We start from the raw sequence: 21,749 nt of genomic DNA, 5'->3' as shown, positions 1-21,749 counted from the left end.
CCACTTCAAACCTGAACTGGTCCCTGAAAAATAGTGAGTTTGGAAATTTTGTGAAAAATTGGAAAATTGCTGCTGAACTTTGAAGCCCTCTGGTGTCTTCCAAAAGTAAAAACATGTCAACTTTATGATGCAAACAAAAAGTAGACATATTGTATATGTGAACCAAAAAAAATTAAAATATTTGGAATATCCATTTTCCTTACAAACAGAGAGCTTCAAAGTTAGAAAAATGCAAAATTTTCAAATTTTTCATAAAATTTTCACATTTTTCACCAAGAAAGGATGCAAGTTACAAAAATTTTTTACCACGATGTTAAAGTAGAATATGTCACGAAAAAACAATCTCGGAATCAGATTGATAACTAAAAGCATTCCAGAGTTATTAATGTTTAAAGTGACAGTGGTCAGATGTTCAAACAATGGCCGAGTCCTAAGGTGTAAAATGGCTGGGTCCTTAAGAGGTTAAAAAAGAACGACGCAATCTGGTTGGTTGCTTTAGCCAACTTGTGGGCAACTCTTTTGCTACACAGGTCTTAATAAATTTTTCCCATTGTTTCTCCAGCTCTTATGCAGCCCTATAAGTCTCCATGGTAACAAGTAGTAAACAGATTCTGCAGTCATACTTCCTCCCACCTGACCACTACAAACATTTGGAAGAATAGTCAGAAGCAGAAACAGACCGGTGTCAATACTGACTGGTATTTATTTTATTAAAGGGCCATCAACCAAAACAGCTGTAGCGGGAGAGCCGCGTGTTTGGGGAACACTGCACTAAAAAAAGGGTACATTAATGACATTGCCATGTTTAAATAAAGTTTATAAAAAAAAAAAAAAAAAAAAAAAGAGAAAAAGAAAACAGGAACGAAAACAGCAGTGTACGAGCTAGGCGTCGTGCGCGCGCACAGTCACATGACTGACGGGGGCTCAGGCGGCGGGGACGCGCTCAGTCAGTCAGTCAGTCCGGATCCGGCCCGAAGAAGACGGTTCCGCCATGTACCGAGCCCTATACGCCTTCCGTTCTCCGGAGCCTAATTCCTTGCAGTTCGGGGCCGGGGAGAACTTCCTGATCCTGGAGCGGTGTAACCAGCACTGGTGGTTGGCCAGCCGCTGCAGCAGCGGGGACACGGGCTACGTGCCAGCTTCCTACCTGGAAAGGATGAAGGTGAGCGGCTATACGGTGGCCTGGAGCTCACGTGTGTGGGCGTCACTAGGTGATCCGTTATGTGACGTCACTGTAGTGGTACTGTCATCCTCTGCCCTGCACCTGTGACGTCATAGCTGCATACACTGCGGTGGTCAGAGGCACAGAAGTGATGGAGTGTTCTGGACTATATAGAAGTTACTGGAAGGTGACACAGTTGAATGGAATTTCTATAGTAGTGGTCTCCAAACGGTGTACCTCCAGCTGTTGCAAAACTATAACTCCCAGCATGTCCGGACAGCCGAAGGCTGTCCGGACATGCTGGGAGTTGTAGTTTTGTAACAGCTGGAGGTACACAGTTTGGAGACCTAGATTTTATAGGATTCCAGGGGCAGTGGAAAGAGTTAAACATGAGGCCCTGTTCACACTATATGTCAGGTATGCTGTATTTATCAAGTCCTACCAGTCAGCCATCACCTCCAGGGGGCGCCGTCCACCTCGTCAACCGCTTTGCCTAGGGCTACACTCGCATCATGAATATCGTAATTTAACATTGTGGCATTCCATGTGTCTCCATGGTTACAGGCTATAAAGCAAGCTTGTCATGTGTTGCCTTACTGCACCTCTTCTTGGTAAGTAACATTAGGAGAGGTAGTAACATGGAGATGCATAGGTGCTGAATACGGTGGTCGGCGGAAGACCTTCTCTAAGGCTATGTTCACATGGTGTTGCATAACATGCCAGTATAATGAAGAGAACTGTTTCCCTGTAGCGAAATGTGACCCTTCGCACATGGACACCCTTTTCTGCTTTACAGCCGACTCCCTAACCCTTGTTCTAACCCCTTATCTTAATTCTAACCCCTTATCTTAAAGGGGTACTCTGGCCCTTAGACATCTTATCCCCCCTATCCAAAGGTAGGGGATAAGATGTCTCACCACGGGGGGTCCCGCCACTGGGGACCCCCCGCAATCTTTGTATTCGCCACCCACCTGTTTAAGCTGCACGCCGCGGTGCCAGCTTACAAACAGCCGGGTGGCGACCACAAGGCCGGAGTATTGTAACGTCACCCCCCCCCCCCCCCCGCTATGCAAGTCTACGTGACGCCCCCTCCCATAGACTTACATAGTGGGGGGGGGGCTGACATCACGCCCCCTCCCATAGACTTGCATAGCGGGGGCAGGGGGTGATGTCGCAGCGTGCAGCTCAAACAGGTGGGTGGCGAATACAAGATTGCGGGGGTCCCCAGCGGCAGGACCCCCATGGTGAGACATCTTATCCCCTATCCTTTGGATAGGGCATAAGATGTATCAGGGCCGCAGTACCCCTTTAACCCTAATCCCTAACTCTAATCCCGACCCCTAACAGCGCTCAGTTCACATTTGGCTACGGGTCAAAGTTTCCTCCGGTTCACCCGGCACTAGGACCGCTTAGAAATGCACAGTCCCTATAAACAGCAGTGCATTTCCAAGCAGATTCTGCCAAAAGAATTGACATGTCAGTGGCTGGAAATGGAATTTAAGCGGCAGATGTTTCAGCCATGGAAATGTTGCCGTGCGCACGGTGCAGCAGAATCCCATTGAAAACAATGCTGCAACTGAATTTCCGAGCAGAATTTTTCTGCTGGGTCCTGTTCGGAAAGCCCTGCCATATGACCATAGCCTCATACTTGCATGTCCTAAGGCCCCATTTACATGGCAAAATTACTTAGCGGAATCTGGCAGAAAAATTCAGCTCAGAAATTCTGTTGCAGCAAAGTCCCATTGTTTTCAGTGGGGTTCTGCTGAACCGTGCACATTCTGGGGGAGATTTATCAAAACCTGTGCAGAGGAAGAGTTGTCCAGTTGCCCATAGCAACCAATCAAATTGCTTCTTTCATTTTTTGCAGGCCTTTGTGGAAATGAAAGAAGTGATCTGATTGGTTGCTATGGGCAACTGGTCAACTTTTCCTCTGCACAGGATTTAATAAATCTCCCCCTCTGTCTCCAGACTCCGCAGATAGAATTGACATGTCAATTCTATCTGCGGAATCTGCTCGGAAATGCATTAGTGTTTATGAAGATTAAACCTTTCCCAGTGGTCCTAGTGCCGGCTTGTTGTGTCAGCACCTGCAGAATTTCTGCCTAGGGCCCAGTAGTTCAAGGACCTTGAAGCAGAATGATTTTTATTTATTTTTGTTAACTTTTTCCATTGATGTTACTAAAGTATTTTGAGATGCAGAGAGGTTGTGCTGATACTGATGTCCTAGTTAAAGGACATCTGCAGCAAATGACAACTTATCCCCTATCCACAGGATAAGGGATAAGTGTCTGATTGCGGGTGTGGGGGGTCCGACCTCAGGAGATCGTGGGGGGGGGGGGGGGGGGTCCCAGTGGTGTCCTGCGGATAGGGGATGAGTTGTATTTTGCTGCAGATGTCCTTTAACATGGAGGTGACCATCCAAAGGTGTTTCCTGTCTGTGTGTACCGGACTCCTGATAGGCTCTGTGCCCCTCTCTCCATGGTCCTCGTGTTGTCAGCACTCAGTATTATTTCTGTAAGTAGAGACAGCTGGGCAAATACCATGTGGCATTTACACCCTATTATCAGAGACGGCTCGTAATGACTTCTCACAGAATAAGGAACAAATGTTACTACTCATCAGTAGCACAACTCCCAGCAGACCCTGACAACCGAAGACAGCCACACACTATGATGGAGATTTATCAAAACCTGAGCAGAGCAAAAGTGATGCAGTTGCCCATAGCATTCAGTCAGATTTATTCTTTAATTCTTTAAAAGGCCTGTCAAAAATGAAGTACCTCTCATGATCTTGTTAAATTTTTGAATCCTCCAAGGTCACTGCCCCCATCATGATAAACCACCCCCCTGCTTTTATTTTTATTATTTGTGAGTTTTCTACCTTGATATTGCTCTGTATTTTCTGCTCAGAAGGGGTGTTCCCCAGCAGGTGTGACATCATCTGAAGCCATACAGGGGAGAACTTCCTCCCTCACTCTGCTACACACAGCCTAGAGCAGTTCGGTATGGACTCTAGCCAGGACATCACTTTATGATCGCGCGGACCTTTTGATCCAGAGAAAGAATAGGCCCAAACATTGACTTCAGTGCTTTCCCTTACTGATGGACATTCCTGGCTGTCCTCTGTGCAGGGAGGGGGCTGTAGCCAGTCCCATTCACTTGAAGACTGTAAAGGAGATGCAGTGCTGATGGGAATGTGGGCCTGTATATACAGGATGATCCCAGCAATATGCCATCACGTAATTGCATGGAAATACCCCTTTAGGATAGGGTCACACTTACCATGTCTGGTAGCAAAATTGGTGACAGCCCTAAATAGCCCATGAGAAGGGGAGATGGCAAAAATTTTGATTTTACTCACATTGAATAGTCTGGGTTCCCATTTTAAAAATCAGGTGATAGGTGGGATAATATAGTAAGGGGGTGTGTACTTTACAGTGAGGGGCCTGTATGCATAATACACACACCCTGAATGTATAAAACCACTCATCACCTGATGTCACTCCCATTATTAAAATTAAGTTCACACCCATCTGACTAATTCCTTAAATTATAAACTCTTTTTTTATCTCTAGAATAGGAGGGCATATCAAGAAACTGTAAAAAGGTGGGCGATCAGGGCATCATAGACTATTTACCGTATATACTCGAGTATAAGCCGAGTTTTTCAGCATGATTTTTCGTGCTGAAAGCGCCCCCCTCGGCTTATACTCGAGTGAACTCTCCGCCTGTCAATCCCTTCTCAGTGGTCTTCAACCTGCGGACCTCCAGATGTTGCAAAACTACAACTCCCAGCATTATTTTTTTTTTTTTTTTTAGTTTTCTACTCATTCCCCCCCGGTGGGAAGGAAGGGTGAGCTGTTCTGGGCCATCTATGCTGCAGGGACCGTCCGGTGGGGAGGATTAGTCGTTCTGGGCTGTCCATCTTCACCGGGAGGCCCTCTTCTCCACTCCGGGCCCGGCCCCGGACTAGTGACGTTGCCTTGACGACAACGCACAGGGACCGTCCCTGCGCGTGAACGTCCTTGTGCGACGTCGTCAAGGCAACGTGACTAGTCCGGGGCCGGGCCCGGAGTGGAGAAGAGGACCTCCCGGTGAAGATGGACAGCCCAGAACGACTAATCCTCCCCACCGGACTGTCCCTGCAGTATAGATGGCCCAGAACAGCTCACCCTTCCTTCCCACCAAGGGGAGGTGAGTAGAAAACTAAAGGGGGGGGGGGTCTGGATGATGACCAAGGCCGCAGTGGTCTTCAACCTGCGGACCTCCAGGTGTTTCAAAACTACAACTCGTCCGCAGGTTGAAGGCCAGTGATGAAGGGATTGACAGGCGGTGATGATATAGGGGGGGGGGGGGGGGAATGATGACAGTGGTCTGGATGATGAAGGGGGGGATGATGACGGGCGTCTGGATGATGACGGGGGGATGATATATTTCCCACCCTAGGCTTATAGTCGAGTCAATAACTTTTCCTGTGTTTTTTCGGGTGAAATTAGGAGCCTCGGCTTATATTCGGGTCGGCTTATACTCGAGTGTATATACGGTACTGATGAAGCAATCAAATTTTTGGGGGTTGGCGGCAGGTCTTCATTAACACTAAATTGACTGGTGCCAATACACTGGCACAGTTCACCACTGTTTTTTTGAATATCTAACCACTGATATACAGAAATGACTCTTGCGACCCCAATTTGTGTGACCCTAATTCTGAGATATACCGTATTTATCGGGGTATACCACACACCGGCCTATAACACGCACCCTCATTTTACCAAGGATATTTGGTTAAAAAAAGTTTTTTACCCAAATATCCATGTTAAAATGTGGGTGCGTGTGTGCGCGTGTATACCCCGATATACCCCCAGGAAAGGCAGGGGCAGCGGCACCCATTGCCGGCGCCGCTGCCCCGTTGCCTCCCCCCATCCCCGGTGGCATAATTACCTGAGTCGGGTCCGCGCTGCTCCAGGCCTCCGTCGTGCGTCCCCAGCGTCGTTGCTATGCACGGCGCGGCGCTCTGACGTCATGCGCCGCGCCGTTCAGCGCATAGCAACGACGCCGGGGACGCACGACGGAAGCCTGGAGCAGCGCGGACCCGACTCAGGTAATTATGCCAACGGGGATGGGGGGAGGCAACGGGGCAGCGGCGCCGGCAATGGGTGCCGCTGCCCCTTCTCTCCCCCTGGCTGTCGGCGCCGCTTCTCTCTCCCTGGCTATCGGCGCCGGCACCGATAGTCAGGGGGACCAAACGGGCAGCGGCGCCGATAACCAGGGGGTGAAAAGGGCCGACAGCAGCGCTCTAGACCCCAGGAAAGGCAGGGGGAGAGAAGCGGGCAGCGACGGCCTCTTTCCCCCTGCCTTTCCTGGGGGTGTATCGGCGTATAACACGCACACAGACTTTAGGCTAAAAATTTTAGCCTAAAAAGTGCGTGTTATACGCCGATAAATACGGTATATGTTTTAGTTCTCATCAGAATTTTTTTTTTTACAGGCACGGTCACTATTGCAGAAACCATAATGATAAATAAATGTGGTTAACACTATTGATCTAGTAGTCCCAGTATGTCCTATAGACTGCTCAGCTGTTACATTATGTACCCAATCATTGCACAGGCAATATGGTACATTCTCCTGCCTTTACAGTGGAATAGTATCCTCTAGAAGGAATAGTAGCCACTCTATAGACTAAATGTGTGTTGCTTTTTTTTTTTCCAGTGGAGCATTGCAGTCCTGTAAAATTCTTCATGCCTTTCATTTCTCTTTTGTTCACACTGAGGAATTGGAGAGGAATTTCCACGAGTAATTTTGCTCACTTTTTCCTCTCCAATTCATTCAGCAGTGAAAATCCCCATAGAGCTGTGCAGAATTTCTGCCCCTCAGTTCACACTGAGGAATTTCCTCAAGCAGAATTCTGACGAGGAAGTCTGTTCCGCTTAAAGAAAGAACATGTTCTTTCTTTCAGGCGGAATCAGCGTCTTACTCCCATAGAAATCAATGTTAATTTTTTTTTCAGAATCATTTCCGCGGGGAATTGGCGCGGAATTTCTGCATGAAAAAAAAAAGAGCATATATATATATATATATATATATATATATATATATATATATATATATATATATATATTATACTCTTCTCCTCCTCTCGAAATTTTCATTTCCGCGTGTAGAATTCCACTCGAATTCCGCGCCAATTCCGCGTGAAAACTCTGTTCTGTGGAGTTCTTGTGGAAAAGTAACAATATTTTGAGGCAGAAAATTTCTGCTTGATTTCCGCCCCAATTCCTCAGTGTGAACATACCCTAAGAAGGTAAATTACCCTCTTGGCCCTTGTTACCGTCAGTGTTGGAGCTCTGTTTACTAAATGAATCGAACATGGTACATGAGCAGGAGCAATGTTGCAGATCTGTTGGGTTGGTGTGAGTTTTGCAAAGGACTATTTAGCTTGGTTTTTCTGGCTGGAACAGACTCTGTGACGGAGCTCACGAACGGAGATCTAGCACTAGTGTGAACAAGCCTGAAGTCCTTCTGATGTAACAGAGACAATCCCTAAATAGATACAGCCTTGTCACCAATCACAACCTAGGGTACACTGATATTTTATTCCCATTAGCCCCTTATTTTAAGAGTATGTGTGATGTTGAGCTTTAACCTTCTGTATAGCGGCAGCAATGCACCAGTGTTCCTCTGACATCCATTTAAACCAGCAAATATTAGTGTAATCCAATGTAAAATGTCTCATTTAACCCCTTCATGACCCAGCCCATTTTCACCTTCATGACCTGGGCATTTTTTGAAAATCTGACCACTGTCACTTTAAACATTAATAACTCTGGAATGCTTTTACTTATCATTCTGATTCCGAGATTGTTTTTTCGTGACATATTCTACTTTATGTTATTGGTAAAATGTCACTGATATTTGCATCCTTTCTTGGTAAAAAATCTAAAAATTTCATGAAAATTTCGAAAATTTAGCATTTTTCTAACTTTGAAAGTCTCTGCTTGAAAGGAAAATGGATATTCCAAATAAATTACATATTGATTCACATATACAATATGTCTACTTTGTGTTTGCATAAAAAAAATTGACAAGTTTTTACTTTTGGAAGACACCAGAGGGCTTCAAAATTCTGCAGCAATTTTCCAATTTTTCTCAAGATTTTCAAAATCGTAATTTTTCAGGGCCCAGTTCAGGTTGGAAGTGGATTTTGAGGGTCTTCATATTAGAAATACCCCAAAAATGACCCCATTATAAAAACTGCACCCCCTAAAGTATTCAAAATGACATTCAGTAAGTGTTTTAACCCTTTAGGTGTTTCACAGGAATAGCAGCAAAGTGAAGGAGAAAATTCTAAATCTTCATTTTTTACACTCGCATTTTCTTGTAGACCCAATTTTTGAATTTTTACAAGGGGTAAAAGGAGAGAAATCACCCTAAAATTTGTAACCCAATTTCTCTCGAGTAAGGAAATACCTCATATGCGTATGTAAAGTGTTTGGCGGGCGCAGTAGAGGGCTCAGAAGGGAAGGAGCGACAATGGGATTTTGGAGAGTGAGTTTTTCTGAAAGGGTTTTGGGGGGCATGTCCCATTTAGGAAGCCCCTATGGTGCCAGAACAGTGGACCCCCCCACATGTGACCCCATTTTGGAAACTATACCCCTCATGGAATTTAATAAGGGGTGCAGTGAGCATTTACACCCCACTGGCGTTTGACAGATCTTTGGAACAGTGGGCTGTGCAAATCAAAAATTTTATTTTTCATTTTCACTGCCCACTGTTCCAAAAATCTGTCATACACCAATGGGGTGTAAATTCTCACTGCACCCCTTATTACATTCCGTGGGGGGGGGGGGTAGTTTCCAAAATGGGGTCACATGTGGATATTTATTGTTTTGCGTTTGTCAGAACTGCTGTAACAATCAGCCACCCCTGTGCAAATCACCTCAAATGTACATGGTGCACTCTCCCTTCTGGGCCTTGTTGTGCGCCCCCAGAGCACTTTGCGCCCACATATGGGGTATCTCCGTACTTGGGAGAAATTGCATTACAAATTTAGAGGGTCTTTTTTCCCTTTTACCTCTTGTGAAAATGAAAAGTATAGGGCAACACCAGCATGTCAGTGTAAAAAATTTATTTTTTTACACTAACAAGCTGGTGTAGACCCCAACTTCACCTTTTCATAAGGGGTTAAAGAAGAAAAAGCCCCACAAAATTTGTAAGGCAATTTCTCCCGAGTACGGCGATACCCCATATGTGTCCCAAAACTGTTGCCCTGAAATACGACAGGGCTCCAAAGTGAGAGCGCCTTTCGCATTTGAGGCCTGAATTAGGGATTTGCATAGGGGTGGACATAGGGGTATTCTATGCCAATGATTCCCAAACAGGGTGCCTCCAGCTGTTGCAAAACTCCCAGCATGCCTGGACAGTCAATGGCTGTCCGGCAATACTGGGAGTTATTATTTTGCAACAGCTGGAGGCTCCGTTTTGGAAACAGTAGCGTACCAGACGTTTTTAATTTTTTTTGGGGGGGGGGGGCTGTGTAGGGGTATGTGTATATGTAGTGTTTTTTACTTTTTATTTTAGGTTCGTGTAGTGTTTTTAGGGTACAGTCACATGGGCAGAGGTTCACAGCAAGTTTGCCGCTGGAAGTTTGAGCTCCAGCGCAAAATTTGCGCCATCTCAAACTTGCAGCACTCACTGTAAACCTCCGCCCATGTGAGTGTACCCTGTACATTCACATTGGGGGGAGGGGGCAAACATCCAGCTGTTGCAAACTCCGAGCATGCCCTTTGCCTGTCCGTGCATGCTGGGAGTTGTAGTTTTGCAACAGCTGGAGGCACACTGGTTTGGAAACACTAAGTTAAGTAATAAACTTTCAAGTGTTTTGCAACCAAACTTAGTGTTTCCAAACCAGTGTGCCTCCAGCTGTTGCAAAACTACAACTCCCAGCATGCATGGTCAGTCAGTGCATGCTGGGAGTTATAGTTTTGCAACAATTGCAACAGCTGGAGGCACTGAGGTAGGAAACGGACAATGTTTCCCAACTAGTGTGCCTCCAGTTGTTGCAAAACTACAACTCCCAGCATGCCCAGACTGCCCAGGCATGCTGGAAGTTGTAGTTCGGCAATATCTGAAGGATCATATGTTGCCGAACTACAACTTCCAGCATGCTTGGGCAGTCTGGGCATGCTGGGAGTTGTAGTTTTGCAACATCTGAAGGTCCACAGTTTGGAGACCACTGTATAATGGTCTCCAATCTGTGCTCTTCCAGATGTCAGAGAACTTCAACTCCCAGCATGCCTGGACAGACTGAGCATGCTGAGATTTGTAGTTTTGCAACATCTGGAAGAGCACAGATTGGAGACCATTATACAGTGGTCTCCAAACTGAGGACCTCCAGATGTTGCAAAACTACAACTCCCAGCATGCCCAGAAAGCCAAAGGCTGTCTGGGCATGCTGGGAGTTGCAGTTTTGAAACTCCCAGAGGCAGCAGTGAGATCGCTTTACGGCGATCTCACTGCTGCCAATGAAGATGCCGCACTGCTGCCGGAAACTCACCTCCGGGACGCAGCGCTGCCGGGACCGCATGGAGGACGCCGCTCGCCGCCGGGACTGCTCGGGACACCGCTCGGACGGGTAAGTGACACCGGGGGACGGGTAAGGGACACTTAGCAGAGCGGTGTGTGTACAGATCCCCGTGATCGGGACTCACACACCGCGCTGCTATCAGCTAGTCAGATTTGACCAGCTGATAGCAGCGATCGCTGGGGGGGGTGGGGGATGAAACCCCCCGTGGTCGCACGGTAAGATGGCTGGCTATCAGTGATAGCCACCATCTTTCCGGGCGCTGCGGGGTGCCGCGAGTAGCGGCAAAAATGTTCATGACGTACCTGTATGTCATGGGTCGGGAACACCTTGCCACCCATGACGTACAGGTATGTCATAGGTCGGGAAGGGGTTAATACAGCAAATTTCCATGCTTTGTAATCCATGCATTAGCAGTCTAATAACCACATTTCAAATTATAATGTAAAATCTTTTCTCATTGAACAAATGTGACTGAGAAAATTAAAGTAGTAAGTGTATATTACATTATAGCGAGTCCAGTGAACATGAATCCATTGTTTTGGGGGCTTCAGTGATTTGGTAAATCTTCAGTGATTTGGCTTTATAGTTGTGAATTGTTACTAAAATCATCTCCCAAATGATGTAGAATTTTCACATCATGTACATTTCACCATATGCCAGCTGTAAATGATATGGCTATTACAAGTCACATGTGGCTTCTGAGGCCATACATAGTGCTTAAGAGTGATTTTTAGCGACCTTCATTAAGGACAGGTTTTTATATTTTGCACCCCTACTGTTAACCAAATTTTTTAAAAAATTTTTGGTGATTTTAATTTTTCTAACTTTCCATTTTACTATCTATATTTTATTATAATTCTTAAAGTTTGCTGTTTCCATTCTCTTATACCAGTTCTAACTCTAAGTTGAGACTTTGGCTAGGTTCATACCATTATAAAAACGAGAAAAAACAACAAGAGGTGCGCCCCTAGTGAGGATCGTTTGATAATGATAAAGGTGTAACGTAAAGATGGGTTCTTACCCCTAGGTGTTGCGCTTAGAGCACAACACCTATAGTAGCGTAGAAATCAAGGGACACCGCTGCCACGAGGAACAACCCGGTGTGACGTCCGTCAGTCCGGTAAATAGCAATGAGAATAAATACGTGGATAAATTCCTCTCAAGAAGGCGCTGGTACCCAGGGATGGAGATAAACTTCTTTATTGGCAACGCGTTTCGATCCCGAACCGGGATCTTCGTCAGGCATACAATACAATGAAATACGGTTACATTTATGGTGTAAGAAAAATTGATGACCACTTCCGGGGAACCGGAAAACAACGTGTCACTGCTACGTGTCACTGTGTCACAAGGGGTCCCTTGCTTCATCAGGTCATACTAGGATGACCTGATGAAGCAAGGGACCCCTTGCGAAACGCGTCGTCTGAATAAAGCTTTTAAAACTTTCAATTGCTCCCGTACCTTCCTCCTTCTCCAACCCCCACCTGGGTCGGGAGTTGAAACATCCACGCATCCGGAGGCGCCCCAGAGAAGCATTGCCGTTTTTACCAGGACTGGACAAGCACCTTGCCGAGGTTATCCAGCATCCACACCACTATCTATCAGACCGACACCACGGAGTATCGGGATAGATGCTTGGCAGCCCAGAGGAGAACGTTTAGAGTGCATGCACTCAGAAAGCCCACATCAGTGTTGTGCCTGAGCTTGCACAACACTAGAAGGTGAGTGTGTTAACACACACTTTAATTTGGTTCCATAATTCCTGTATGCGCAATTTTACATCCTTTGCGATTACCATCATTTACGGCACTTAGATAGCGCCCCCTTTGTTTCCTTTCTTTTTTCCTTTTCTGCACATGTTGTATAAAGCGGGCTTTACCTGCCTTCTTCCCTTCAGATCAGCGTTCCAGCACTGCAGGCAGCCTCCACATACTGTAGTAATTGAGCACGGATAACACTGTTCAAGGCGGTGCTAAAGCACAACATTGTTCAATGTATGCAGCCAAAAGATTTCATGTAGTAGTCTCCTATGGACACTGAAACATAGTGAATAAAAGGTCTGAAGAATGTGAAAAGGCCCCTTTCCCAATAAAAGTTTGAATCTCCCCCCCCCCCCTTCACATTATTAAAAATAAAATAATGTAAACACAACCATAAATTATTTTTTTATAACTGTTTTTTTATTAAAGAATTTTTCTTTAAAACAGATATTTGAGAATAAGAAAATAAAAGTACATAGAATCATAAACAGAGTCATTACATATTAATAAGACCAGGTTACAATATGATAACATAGATCCGGCTGTAAAGATGTTGTATTGTCCAGATTATTTCAGGTCGGCTCTGTGAGTATCCAGGGAAGACCCCACCTCAGAGACATGAAGCTTAGATAAAAGCCGTTATCTAACAGATAATAAAGAATGAAGCGTGGAAAATATGAAGTGCTATTAGATGATACTAATAATATCTCTTGACGCCGGATCCATTACACCTCAGCTTATACAATGAAGATGTAAAATAATGTAAAAAAAACCCAGGAGTTAAAAAGTTTGTAAGAGGTAGAAAGTTATATAGAGAAAAGGACAGGTAAGTATGGAAGGGGAAGATAAAGAGAATAAAGAAGTATCTGCTCGGCTCCAGCTCCTCAGGGTCCGTCCACCGCCTCAGACCACTCTCAGGGACTCCACATATTCATCCCACCGGCGCCACAAAGTATCAAAAGCGTCCAGTCTGTTTTCCACCATGGCGGACATATTTTCCATTCTCCGTATATCTGTGATTTTATCTAGTAGCATCTGGAATGGGGGGCTATCAGTTTTCCTCCACCACTGAGCCACAAGACACTTGGCCGCAGTGAGTATATGTAAGAAGAGTTTAGACTGAATGGTAGTGATTCCGCTGGGGGGGATGTTCAGAAGATATGTCTCTGCTGACAGTGGGATGTGGGACCCTATAACCCTCCTAACTAGTGACTGCACCTCCAGCCAAAAGTGTCTTAGAAGTGGGCAGTCCCAAAATATGTGTGGTATAGAACCAATATCTCTATTACAACCATAAATTATGTGGTATTGCCACTTACCGAAATGTCAGAACTATAAAAGTATATAGCTAATGCAACTATACAGGCGAAAACGTAAAAAAATTCTCAAGTCAAGAATTGAGTATTTTGGTCACTTCTTATACCAGAAAAAATAGAAAGTGATCAAAAGGCCCCATCAAAACGAAAATTGTACCAATAAAAGCTACAGATCGCAGTGCAAAAATGAAATTTTATACAGCTCTGTATACAGAAAAATTTGTGTTTATAAGGGTAAGAAGAGGACAAATTTTAAGCATAGTAATTGATAAAAGTTATAATTTTTAATAGTAGCAGAATAAAACAAAACCTATATAATTTAGTATCAAGCATGCTGAAATCCAACATGGCCTATCCTTGTTTCCAACAACATCTATTGTAGGTGGACATTTGGGAGGCCTAGATTCCTGATCTTGCAAATATTAATCTAGTGTGTAGAAGTAGCTTAGGAAGGATAAAATTAAAATGCACCATGCTGAAATTTAGAACATCTTAAGATGGGATTTAGGAGAATTACTCGTATAATTATGAATTATTCCTATGTTATTCCAGACTCCTGAAAGCAGTTTTAGTCTCTGAGAACACTGGGTTTATATGTTAAATCCTCCAATATGCCACAGACAGAATACTGCTGTTTCAAATCTACAAACAAAGAATAAGGAATAATAATAAGGATCACGTATGCTGTTCACAGGTGGACAGGAAGGGGTGACAGACTTTGATGTGTGCAGTGACGGGAATGATTGGGAATTGTTTCCACTCCTGAAGATCTTGTTCAGAATTCTCAGGTCCTGACATGATGTTGAGAGATGAACGTCTCAGTCTGTCTCAGATTCATATAACATGCAAGTCACGTCAGCCCTAGACTGGGACCGGAAACACCATCCAGACTGGCAACCGTACATTGACTCCAGCTAATTCGGCTAAGTAAAGGGAAACAGAATGATTGTTGTCAAAGTAAGTGACCTAGAAATAACATAGGAGCTGAAAATTTTACAAAATGTGTAGATATAGGGGGACACTTACAGGGGTGTGGAAATTTTATTAAAAAAACTACTTGTCCACGAGACTAAAACGGAGCAAAATCTACTTGTCCCTCATGATGATCCATTTGTCCGGACCAATTTTTGCTTTTACACTCTCATTTTTTCCTCCTCGCCCTATAATAGCCATAACTACCTACTATCATGATACCTTTAAATTTTTCAATAACATATTCTCCGAACCCAAATTATTATTTTTTTAATCTCTTTTCATTTCAGATCAGTCTATCCTGTGGGCTACTTCATATTTGGTGGACTATGATGACCCGCGTTTTTTTGTTTACTATTAACAACATTTTGTAACGAGCGCTTGTGGGGAGTGTTTTTTTTTTTTTTTTTTTTTTTGGAATAAAAGTTTTTTAATTGTTTTTTTTTTTTCAATTTTATTTACTTTACAGGCTTAGTAGTGGAAGCTGTCTTATAGACGAAGTCAATTACTTAGCCAGGGCCAAGCGTTAGCCACAAAAACAGCTAGCGCTAACCCCCAACTATTACCCCGGTACCCACCACCTCAGGGGATTCAGGAAGAGCCGGTACCAACAGGCCCGGAGCATCAAAAATGGTGCTCCTGGGCCTAGGTGGTAATTGGCTGGCATTATTTAGGCTGGGGAGGGCCAGTAACAGTGGTCCTTGCCCACCCTGGAAATGGTAGGCTGTTGCTGTTTGTTTGGTATCTGGCTGAGAATAAAAATACTGGGAACCCTATGGATTTTTCTTATTATTTATGGAAAAAAAAAACGCATAGGGTTCCCCGTATTTTCATTCTCAGCCAAATACCAACCAAGCAGCAACAGCCTGACGTTACCAGGGTGGGTGAGGACCATTGTTACTGGCCCTTCCCATCCTAAATAACGCCAGCCTGTTACTGCTTAGGCCCAGGAGCACCATATTTGACGATCCGGGCCTGTTGATACGGGCTCTTCCCAGCACCTCTGTGGTGGTGGGTACTGGGGTAATAATTGGGGTTAGCGTTAGGGATCGACCGATATCGTTTTTTTAGGGCCGATACCGATAATCGGTGCAGGTTAGGGCCGATAGCCGATAACTTATACCGATATTCCGATATTCCGATTATTGATTTAAAGCGGGCGCTTTAAATCAATAATCTGCAGTGGCTTTTGCGGGGCCATAGGCCGCCGCCGCCACCCGCTTCTCTCCCTCAACCTGTCAGGGGGTCCGGGCCATCCATCCATCCATCCTTCCTGTAGTGTCCGGGGGCGTTCCGGGTGAAGAGTGAACCGGTCCGGGCTGTCCTTCTTCTCCGGCGGTCATCTTCTCCACTCCGGCCTAGTACGCTGTATAGACGCCGCTGCGCAGTGACGCCCGTGCGCAGTGACGCACCTGGCGTCACGGCGTAGCAGCGTCTATGCAGTGTACTAGGCCGGAGCCTGCCCGGAGTGGAGAAGATGACCCCCGGAGAAGGACGACAGCCCGGACCGGTTCACTCTTCACCCGGAACGCCCCCGGACACTACAGGAAGGATGGATGGCCCGGACCACCCCCATTACGGGTAAGTTAAAAAATGTTATTGACTCGGAGGGTGGGGGAGGGGCCCGACCGGTATAGCGGTATGGGCAAAAATCCATACCGGTATACCGCCCAGCATCACGGTGGGGGGTGCGACGCGGTGCGGCCGGTCGGGGGGGGTGGCGGTCGCGGGGGGCGGGGCATTATCGGCAAGGTAATTGCCGATACAGATAATGCCCAAAATCGTGATTATCGGCCGATAATATCGGCCATACCGATAATTGGTCGATCCCTAGTTAGCGTTAGCTGTTTTTGGGGCTAACACTAAGCCCCGGCTTAGTAATGGATTCTGTCTATAAGACTACCTCCACTACTAAGCCTGTAAAGTAAATTTAAAAAAAACATGTTTAAAAAACTTTTATTCGAAAAAACACTCCCTCACAAACACTCGTTAACCATTTTATTAACATTAAACAAAAAAAAAGTAATCGTTGTAGTCCACAGGATACACGGATCTGAAATGAGAAGGGGGGAAAAAAAAACAAGGAAAATAGGTTAGTACATTTATTGTAACCCACCCGCACTGCATTGCATGACAACAACTCCCAGCATGCCCTTACAGTAAGGACATAATGGGAGTTATAGTCATGCAGCAGGGCTGGGGGGAGATGTGCAAGCAGGTGAAAAATTGCAACAAAATTGCACAAAAAGTCTCACCTGCAACTTTCTGCACAGCTTCACTCCCCAACCAAACCCGCTAGCTATTGTAGGACTACAACTCCCAGCACGCCCTTACAGTGAGGAAATGCTGGGAGTTGTAGTCCCAACACCTTGCAGGCAGGTGGTAGATGTGAGTGGGTGCCGGGGAGCGGAGCTGTGCAAAAAGTCACACAAAAAGTCTCACGTGCGACTTTTTGAAAATGCTGTCATAGGCAAGTTTGTAAGCCAGGTCTGTTTGCGAATTTTATTTGCTTACATGTGAATTTCGCAATGATAAATCCTGGACCACTGCAAAGTAAAAAATGAAAATTGCATAGGTAGGGCAGATTGGTATTCTTTGCTTACCCATAAAAGTCGCACAAAAAATTGCTTAAGCGCACGTGCGACTTTTATTAGCAAAAAAAAGCTGGTTAAATCCCTTGATAAATCTCCCCCATAGTGTCTATCTTGCCTCTCATAATTATCTAACATAGAATGTGTCGGCAGATAAGAACCATTTGCCCATCTAGTCTGCCCAATAAACTGTATCATATCAATAGTCCCTGGCCCTATCTTATATGAAGGATAGCCTTATACCTATCTCCATCTTATACCTATCTCCATCTTATATGCTTATCCCATGCATGTTTAAACTCCTTCACTGTATTTGCAGTGACCACTTCTGCAGGAAGGCTATTCCATGCATCCACTACTCTCTCAGTAAAATAATGCTTCCTGATATTACTGCATAAACCTTTGCCCCTCTAATATAAAACTATGTCCACTTGTGGTAGTTTTTCTTCTTTTAAATATGCTCTCCTCCTTTACCGTGTTGATTCCCTTTGTGTATTTAAAAGTCTCTATCATATCCCCTCTGTCTCTTCTTTATTCCAAGCTATACACGTTAAGGTCCTTTTAACCTTTCCTGGTAGGTTTTATCCTGCAATCCATGTACTAGTTTAGTATCTTATCTGAACTCTCTCTAAAGTATCTATATACTTTTGGAGATACGGCCTCCAGTACTGCGCACAATACTCCAAGTGAGGTCTCACTAGTGTTCTGCTGCTAATACCTCTCCCTATACATCTAAGCATTCTGCTAGCATTTCCTGCTGCTCTTTATTATTGTCTTCCTACCTTTTTAAGTCTTCTGAAATAATTACTCCTAAATCCCTTTCCTTAGATACTGAGATCAGGACTGTGTCAAATATTCTATATTCTGCCTGAGGGTTTTTACGCCCCGGGTGCATTATCTTGCACTTATCTACATTAAATTTCAGTTGCCAGAGTTTTGACCATTCTTCTAGTTTGCCTAAATCCTTTTCCGTTTGGCATATCCCTCAAGGAACATCAACCCTGTTACATATCTTTGTGTTGTCAGCAAAAAGAGCTACCTTACCATCGAGACTAGAGTTGAGCCAACTTACTGTAAATTGGCTCGTAGCGAACCTCGCAGCTTGGCTGTTGATTACTTTAGTCTGCATAAATTAGTTAAGCTTTCCAAGGGCTCCAGTTGCCTGGAAAAGCTAGATACAGTCCTTGGGAACCTAAGACTTCCATTTCCAGGCAACAAGAGCCCATGGAAAGCTGAACTAATTTACGCAGACTAAAGTAATCAACAGCCAAGCTGCGAGGTTCGCTATGAGCCAATTTACAGTAAGTTCGCTCATCTCTAAACGAGACCTTTTGCAATATCACTAATGAAGATATGAAACAAATTTGGTCCCAGTACCGTTCCCTGAGGTCCCCACTGGTGACAAGACCTTTCTCTGAATATATCCCATTGATTGCAACCCTCTGTCTGTCACTCCACTGCCTAATCCACTCAACAATATGATAGTCCAAGCTCAATGACTGTCATTTATTGATAAGTCTTCTATGTGGGACAGAGTCAAAAGCCTTACTAAAATCTAGATATGCGTTGTCTACTGCCCCTCCGCCATCTATTATTTTAGTCACTAAGTCAAAAAAATCAATAAGATTTGTTTGACATAATCTCCTTTAAAATGTTGTTTTGCATCTTGCAAACCATGGGGATTTAGATGTTCCACAATCCTATCTTTTAGTAGGGTTTCCATTAGGGATGTCCCGATAGTGATACTGGTATCGGTATCAGGACTTATACTGGCCATTTGCATGGTATCGGGGACTCGTTTAACCCCTTAACGACGCAGGACGTATATTTACGTCCTGCGCCGGCTCCCGCGATATGAAGCGGGATCGCTCCGCGATCCCGCATCATATCGCGGCGGTCCCGGAGCTCATCAACGGCCGGGACCCGCGGCTAATACCACACATCGCCGATAGCGGCGATGTGCGGTATTAACCCTTTAGAAGCGGCGGTCAAAGCTGACCGCCGCTTCTAAAGTGAAACTGAAAGTGACCCGGCTGCTCAGTCGGGCTGTTCGGGACGGCCGCGATGAATTCGCGGCGTCCCGAACAGCTGATCGGACACCAAGAGGGCCCTTACCTGCCTCCTCGGTGTCCGATCGACGAATGACTGCTCCGTGCCTGAGATCCAGGCAGGAGCAGTCAAGCGCCGATAATGCTGATCACAGGCATGTTAATACATGCCAGTGATCAGCATAGGAGATCAGTGTGTGCAGTGTTATAGGTCCCTATGGGACCTATAACACTGCAAAACATTTTTTTTTTAAAAGTGTTAATAAAGGTCATTTAACCCCTTCCCAAATAAAAGTTTGAATCACCCCCCTTTTCCCATAAAAAAAATAAACATATGTGGTATCGCCGCGTGCGTAAATGTCCGAACTATAAAAATATATCATTAATTAAACCGCACGGTCAATGGCGTACGCGCAAAAAAATTCCAAAGTCCAAAAAAGCATATTTTGGTCACTTTTTATACCATTAAAAAAATGAATAAAAAGTGATCAAAAAGTCCGATCAAAACAAAAATCATACCGATAAAAACTTCAGATCACGGCGCAAAAAATGAGTCCTCATACCGCCCTATACATGGAAAAATAAAAAAGTTATATGGGTCAGAAGATGACATTTTTAAACGTATACATTTTCCTGCATGTAGTTATTATTTTTTCCAGAAGTGCGACAAAATCAAACCTATATAAGTAGGGTATCATTTTAACCATATGGACCTACAGAATAATGATAAGGTGTAATTTTTACCGAAATATGCACTGCGTAGAGATGTAAGCCCCCAAAATTTACAAAATGGCGTTTTTTTTTCGATTTTGTCGCACAATGATTTTTTTTTCCGTTTCGCCGTGCATTTTTGGGTAAAATGACTAATGTCACTGCAAAGTAGAATTGGTGACGCAAAAAATAAGCCATAATATGGATTTTTAGGTGGAAAATTGAAAGGGTTATGATTTTTAAAAGGTAAGGAGGAAAAAATGAAAGTGCAAAAACGCAAAAATCCTGAGTCCTTAAGGGGTTAATGTCCCCCATACCATGCCCGATACCTGGTGCCGCTCTGATGCCCCATTCTTCCATCCTCCCGTCCGCATCATAGTGTTCCATGGAGGAGCATGTGACACACACGTCACTCCGCCTCCTCCCCTGCGCCGAGCGTAACGCTACGCAGGAAGCAGAGTGACGTATATGTTACATGCTCCTCCACAGGACGACACAATGCGGACCAGAGGACGGGAGAACGGGGCAGCAGATCGGCAGCACCCGACCCGAGGAGGTGAGCTGCCTGCAAGTATGGGGCTGCTACTAATGTCTAAACTGGGGAGGGGGGACCCTGCTGCTGTCTAAAGGGGGGAGGGGGGGGGTCCTGCTGCTGTCTAACCCCTTAAGGACCAGGCCATTTTACACCTTAGGACCAGAGCGTTTTTTGAACATCTGACCACTGTCACTTTAAACATTAATAACTCTGGAATGCTTTTACTTATCATTCTGATTCCGAGATTTGTTTTTTCCTGACATATTCTAATTTAACATGGTGGTAAATTTTTGTGGTAACTTGCATCCTTTCTTGGTGAAAAATCCCAAAATTTTATGAAAAAATTGAAAATTTGGCATTTTTCTAACTTTGAAGCTCTCTGCTTGTAATGAAAATGGATATTCCAAATAATTATAATTTTTTTTTTTTTATTTACATTTCCAATATGTCTACTTTATGTTTGCATCATAAAATTGGCAAGTTTTTACTTTTGGAAGACACCAGAGGGCTTCAAAATTCAGCAGCAATTTTCCACAAAATTTTCAAACTCACTAATTTTCAGGGACCAGTTCAGGTTTGAAGTGGATTTGAAAGGTTTTCATATTAGAAATACCCCATAAAAGACCCCATTATAAAAACTGCACCCCCCAAAGTATTCAAAATGACATTCAGTCAGCGTTTTAACCCTTTAGGTGTTTCACAGGAATAGCAGCAAAGTGAAGGAGAAAATTCACAATCTTCATTTTTTACACTTGCATGTTCTTGTAGACCCAATTTTTGAATTTTTACAAGGGGTAAAAGGAGAAAATTTATACTTGTTTGTGTAACCCAATTTCTCTCGAGTAAGCACATACCTCATATGTCTATGTAAATTGTTCGGCGGGCGCAGTAGAGGGCTCAGAAGTGAAGGAGCGACAAGGGGATTTTGGAGAGTACGTTTTTCTGAAATGGTTTTTGCGGGGCATGTCGCATTTAGGAAGCCCCTATGGTGCCAGAACAGCAAAAAAAAAAACACATGGCATACCATTTTGGAAACTAGACCCCTTGAGGAACTTAACAAGGAATAAAG

At 44.5% G+C, this 21,749-nt stretch overlaps 1 protein-coding gene across 2 annotated transcripts in view; it reads left to right on the top strand.

Moving 5' to 3' along the window:
- The first annotated feature begins 707 nt into the window (after positions 1–707).
- The window catches only part of NCKIPSD (NCK interacting protein with SH3 domain), a 112,856-nt gene continuing 91,814 nt past the window's right edge, over positions 708–21,749 (top strand). The window contains exon 1 of one of the 2 annotated variants that reach the window (XM_056524799.1): positions 708–1,162. In XM_056524799.1, the coding sequence (XP_056380774.1) occupies positions 992–1,162 (171 nt within the window). In that variant the 5' untranslated portion in view covers positions 708–991. Of the gene's footprint in view, positions 1,163–1,252; positions 1,350–21,749 lie in introns of those variants that run through there. The other variant, XM_056524800.1, reaches the window with a different exon arrangement.

This window comes from Hyla sarda, chromosome 6, assembly GCF_029499605.1.
Source record: "Hyla sarda isolate aHylSar1 chromosome 6, aHylSar1.hap1, whole genome shotgun sequence".
In the NCBI taxonomy this organism is placed as follows: Eukaryota; Metazoa; Chordata; class Amphibia; order Anura; family Hylidae; genus Hyla; species Hyla sarda.
Note: the sequence above shows the minus strand (reverse complement) of the source record. Positions and strands in the feature narration are given on the sequence as shown.